Source organism: Orycteropus afer, unplaced genomic scaffold (assembly GCF_000298275.1).
Source record: "Orycteropus afer afer isolate SDZICR_OR568_19922 unplaced genomic scaffold, OryAfe1.0 scaffold01043, whole genome shotgun sequence".
NCBI lineage: Eukaryota > Metazoa > Chordata > Mammalia > Tubulidentata > Orycteropodidae > Orycteropus > Orycteropus afer.
The window spans coordinates 114,875-120,917 of NW_006922630.1; the positions used below are offsets into that span (position 1 = coordinate 114,875).

Here is a 6,043-nt window from a genome sequence, read left to right on the forward strand (position 1 = left end):
GGCTGGTGGGTTTGAACCGCCAGCCGTCTGGTTAGCAGGCAAGTGTCTTAGCCATTATGCTACCAGAACTTTAGAGGTATCTTTGTATTTTACCTTTCCCTCCTGGTTCATCTGTGGATTTTAATCCACTACTAAGGTCAGTCAGTTCTTTCTTTGAAATGGCTTTAATTAAGGTTGCGTCTATTTTATTCTATAATCTTATAACTGTCTTGCAAGGAGAATTTATTGGTTTCTTGCTTCTCACTTCATTACATTTTCAATACATTTATATAATGTTGCCAAGGCTAATATTCCTAATACACAGTTTTTCTCTAATCACCATCTTATTTAAGAATTTCAATAGTACTAATTTTTCTACTAATCCAGAGAATCACATGTAAATACATTTAGTCTCATTTTCTCCACCTTCACCCTTATTCACTACTCTAGTCAAACTACTTCTCCAAATTTTTAATATAGTTACAATACTCTCCTTTTGACATATTATCTATTTAAATTTTATCCAGTCTCAGGGCATAAGTTCAATTCTATTTCCTCCAAGAAACTTTCCTTTCCTATGCAAATTTATATGAATTCCTCCCTGAACTGCTAAGGTGTTTCAAGATGATTTATTTAGTTATTCATTTGTTTCCAAAACCAGATTATATGCATTCTTATGTCAGTGAAAATGCCAAATATTACATTTCTTTGTAATCAGTTCCCATACGATGTGTCATCTGGTAACAAGTGTAGAAAATGAATTATTAGACTTCAAATATAAATTATAACTGATTCAATAGCTATTCATTCATTATCCTACATATTATTGCCAAGTATATGTTTAATCCCATGCCAAATTAGTCAGTCCATATTCATTACCCATCTACTAAATGCCCACTATCCTAAGTATTGTGGAGATGAAATGTAGTATAAGGCATGAACCCTGTCTTCAGGAGAATTACAGTTTACTATGGGGCATACTTGAAACAATGTAACAGTAATACAGTGTATGGTAAGATGATAAATTCTGTGACAGCAAAGTAAAATATAACTGCTAAAGTATTCTGAAATATATAATCTAATAGATCTTTTTCAATTTTCAAATATGAATAGTCTACATAAGACCCCAAAAAACCCCAAACTCACTGCCATTCTGACTCATAGTGACCCCCTCTTGATTTCCAAGGTTGTAAATCTTTATGAAAGCAGACTGCCCCATCTTTTGTCCACAGAGCAGCTGGTGGGTTTCCATCACTGACCCTCTGGTTAGCAACCAAATGCCTTAACAACTACACCACCAGAGCTCCTTGTATAAGCCCATCACTTAATTTTCACTTAGGAATTTAAAAAGAAAAAAAGAATACAAAAATCTTGATTCTTATTGCATAGCAGCTAACCAATCATGTTTTTAAAATGATAATCATAAATTAACAGAACTGTTTTCTTAGCAGACATATCCCAATGTAAGAAATTGATTTAAATTAAAAATTTTAATTCAATTCTAAATTTCTTCAGATATAATTAAGAAAAATAATGGTACTTACCATAAGTACACCAAATGACCACCAATCAGCACTCTGGGAATGGCCTCTCCTATTCACTACTTCAGGAGCCATGTACTCTACTGTACCACAAAATGAGTAAGCCTTCTTTTCTTGATCTACTGACTCCTTGCTGAGTCCAAAATCTATAATAACCACATTACAAAAAATATATCCGAAGAACTTCAGAAAATAAATATCAAAAGAAACAAAATCATGATTTTATAACTACTCATGGCTGGCCTACAATTACTCTTAAGCAAGCTCCTGTAAGACCAATTATGGAAAGATTCCTATATTTTATAATAGTATGCTTTAAGAATATTTAAAGATTGCTCAAATATCCTCAAAATACATGTTCTCATATCTGTACTAGAATAAAACAATTTTGAAGGAGCAATCATTAAATCAAGACTGTTATTAAGTTTTAAAGTAGACTAAGAAGACAGCAACTAACATTTTTTAAAGTATTAAAAAGCAATTTTTGTTATGGCTCTTGTGACCTTCTATTTTTGTTTCAGGCCTTCAAGAGTTATGAACACAAATATACAAAAAACAATCTTATTTCTGTAGATAGCAATGAATAATTTTTAATTGAAATTAAAAAGTACCATTTATAATACCACCAAAAAACATGAAACACACAGCTATAATATAACAAAATATATGCAAGATGTGTATGCTGACAGGTAGAAATGTTTATGAAAGAATGAAAAGTAGAACTAAGTAAATAGATATATTATGTTCATAGATTGGAAGATTCAACACTGTTAGGATGTCTCCTCTCTCAAAACTAATCTACAGAACTCCAATCAAAATCCCAGCAAGATTTCTTTTGTAGAAATCAACAAGCTGATTCTTGTTATATCATATATATATATATATATATATATATATATATATGTATATATAGATTCTTCTTATATGATTTCATAAAAGCTTTAACTTATATGAAACAGCAAAGGTAATAGAATAGCCAAAACAATTTCAGAAAAAGAAAGGAAAACAATGAAGGACTCACATTATCTGATTTCAGAATTTATTGTAAAAGCTACAGTAATAAAGACAGCATGGTACTGGAGAAAGTCTAAACATACAGACCAAGGGAAAAGAATAATGTCTAGGAATATACTCACATATACAGTCTCTTCTGCTATAACACTCATTTAAAAAATGCATGTTTGTTCCAATATGATTAATATATTGGAAAAAATTGAGCATAACACAGATTTCATGCTTTCTTATGTATGGTTTTGTCAGCAAGAAATACTGATCTGAGTCAATAGGAAGATGAAAATGTATAAATGCACACACCTCAAACATTTACCAGCTACTTCAGTTTATTTTACACACCATGAGCCACCACCATGAACATTTAGTGTACAACTTTCTTTTCAATTTCAGATAACCCATTTTCTACCACTTCATAGTAATTTAATAGCTGTAGTCTTTCTCATGCCCACTGCCACAGGAAACACCAGGTCTTTTTCAAAGTAAACTTTTGTATTTATTGTAGTACATATGTATTTCTTAACCATTTAGCATAGGTAAAACAGTTTTTACTAGGTTCCTATCATTTTTTATGGGTCACTGATGAAATATTTGAATGTTATATATACCTAAACCAACTTTCCCCTTAAGTCTTGTGGTTTTGCTATGTGATATTTCATAGTGTAGTGATTTTTAATATCACATATATTGCATTTACCAAAGCTAATTGTATATTATCAATTGTTTTCAGAAAAAGGAATAAGAGAAATTCCATGGAGAACAAGCAATCATTTCAACAGGTGGTACTAGAATAACAGGACTGTTTTTATTAAAAAAATCCACCCATATATGATAAGAAAACATTAACACAAAATGGATTATAGACTTAAATGTAAAAGCTAAAGCTTTAAAATTTCCAAAAAAAATATATGATAGACTATTTCAGACCTTCATCTGGCAAAGATTTATTAGATACAGCATCAAAAGCATAAAATACATAAAAGGAAAAATTTGATAAACTGAACTTGATAAAAATAAACCGTAATTAAAAAGATACTGTGAAGAAATAAAAAAGAAGCTACAGACTGGGATAAAATGTTTGCAAATTACATATCTGATAAAGCAATTGTATACAGAGTCTACATAGAAAGCTCAAAATTCAATAATAAGAAAACAATTCAATTTTTCAAAAATGGTGAATATATCTGAATGGGCTCTTCTCCAAAAAAAATATATGGATGGGAAATAAGTATATAAAAAGATTCATATACGATTAGTTAAAATGAAAGTTAAAACTACAGTGATATGCCAGCGACCCCTCCTTGGGTTTCTGAGACAGTATCACTACAGAAGTAGATTGCCCAATCTTCCTTCCAAGGAGTGGCTGGTGGGTTTGAACTGCCACCCTTCTGGTTAGCAGTCAAATGCTTTAGGCACTACTCCACCAGAGCTCCTTATATGTCTATTAGAATAGCTAACATTAAAAACACTGATGATACCCATATTGGCAAGGACGCTGAGCAACGAGAGGTCTCATACATTGCTGGTGGGAATATAAATGGTACTTTGGAAACTTGGGGAAAGTTTGGAGGTTTCCTATTAAATTAAACATACACTTATCATATGACCAAATAATCGTATTTTTTTAGGTATTTACTTACTCATGTGAAATAAAGTATGTTCACATTAAAACCTATACACAGGTGTTTATAGCAGGTCTATTCATTACCCAAAATGGAAAACCACCAAGGTGCCCCTTAATTGGGGAATGGATCACAAACTGTGGTACTATGATAAAATGAAATTCTACTCAGCAATAAAAAGAAACAAATTATTACATACAACTACATGGATGAATATGAAATTCACTATGTTAAATAAATTAAGCTGGACTCAAAAGGCTAAATCCTATATAGTTCTATAAATATTACCTTGTAGAAAAGACAAAACTATATAGGAGAAGCAGATTAATGGCTGAATGGGGGTAACTGAATTATACTGGGGGAATTTTTGTAGGTGATCAATCTAGTCTATATCTTCATTTTTGTAGTGGTTACAAGACTGTGTTGTGAAAAATCGCAGAACTATACAAAAAGAAAGTTGAACTTTTAAAAATTAAATGCTTTATTTTGAGACAATTGTAGATTTTTATGCAGTTATAGGAAATAATACAGAGATACTGTTTACCCTTAACCCAGTTTCCCAATGGTAGCATCTTATAAAACTGTAGTGTAATATCACTACCAGGTTACTGCAATTGGTACAGTCCAGATAGATAATATTTCCATAACCACAAGTATCAGAAGGGTAATTTTGTTCTGTATGCAAATTATAACTTACTTTTAAAAGTAAAAAAGACTAAAAGCCCTATATTGCTCTTTTACAATAAAAAAAAAATCAGATTCCCATTGGTACTGTAAAGTGGTATAAGCACTGTGGAAAACAGTATGACACTTCCTTAAAAAGTTGGAAACAGAAATACTGTGATCCAGCAATGTCATTACTAGGAATATATCTTAAGAGGTGAGATCCAGGACATGAATAGATATATGCACAACTATGTTCACAGCAGCACTATTTACAATAGCAAAGAGATGGAAACAACCTAAGTGCCCAATGACAGATGAATGGATAACCAACTATGGTACATACACACAATGGAATACTACACAACATTAAAGAATAATGAAGAATCAGCGAATCACCTCATAACGTGGATGAACTAGGAGGACATTATGCTGAGTGAAATAAGTTAATCACAGAAGGACAAATATTATATGAGTCAATTATTGTAAAAAGTCAAGGAAAGAATTACACAGGGTGGGAAGGAAAACAGGTATAATTAAGGGACAGGTTTGATATGGGCAAAGGGAAAAATCAATATAAAAAAAAAAGTGTGTGACTCACACAATATCACTAAGGAAAAGGAAGACATGGAGAGGTGTCCGAGAGGTACAGACAACAAAGGTAAATACTACTACAGACATAAAACTGCCTTATTAGTAACAGCATACACTAATCTATTGGTGGATACATTGGTAGACAGGTGTGGCTAGGCAAATGGGAATATACCTATGACCATACATATGTTGGCAGACAAAATTAGTGTAGTGCCTAAGGCACTTGACTGCTAACCAGAAGGCTGGAGGTTCAAACCCACTAGCCATTCCTCGGAAGGAAGGTTGGGCAACCTACTTTTGTAGTGACACCACCTCGGAAACCCAAGGAGGGGTTGCTATGGGTCGGGTCTAACTCGATGGCACATAACAATAAAAACAACAACATTAGTACATGTGTATTTAAAAAGAAGAAAAAAAATAACACTTAATTTTAGGGTAACCACAGTCAATATTTTAATTTTCAGAAATAATTTAACCTTGTATAAGAAGAGGATGCACTATAAATTTTAGTGTATTTTTCAAAAGATCTTCAATTGCTATGTTCTATTATTTTGAGAAGTTTTAAACTGCACATTCTATTTGTTGTTGTTGTTGTTGTTGTTATGTGCCGTCGAGTCAGCCCTGACTCATAGC

General features: G+C 32.2%; 1 protein-coding gene across 1 annotated transcript in view; it reads right to left on the reverse strand.

Annotated features, from left to right (window-relative positions):
* Nucleotides 1-6,043, reverse strand: part of LOC103212632 (ribosomal protein S6 kinase alpha-6-like) — a gene marked incomplete at its 3' end in the record, with an annotated part of 321,101 nt that overhangs the window by 106,082 nt on the left and 208,976 nt on the right. Inside the window, exons 6-8 of the mRNA XM_007958609.1 lie at nt 4,010-4,106; nt 3,459-3,534; nt 1,524-1,666 (exon numbers count right to left, since the gene is read on the reverse strand). Of these exons, the coding sequence (XP_007956800.1) occupies nt 1,524-1,666; nt 3,459-3,534; nt 4,010-4,106 (316 nt within the window). The remainder of the gene's footprint in view (nt 1-1,523; nt 1,667-3,458; nt 3,535-4,009; nt 4,107-6,043) is intronic.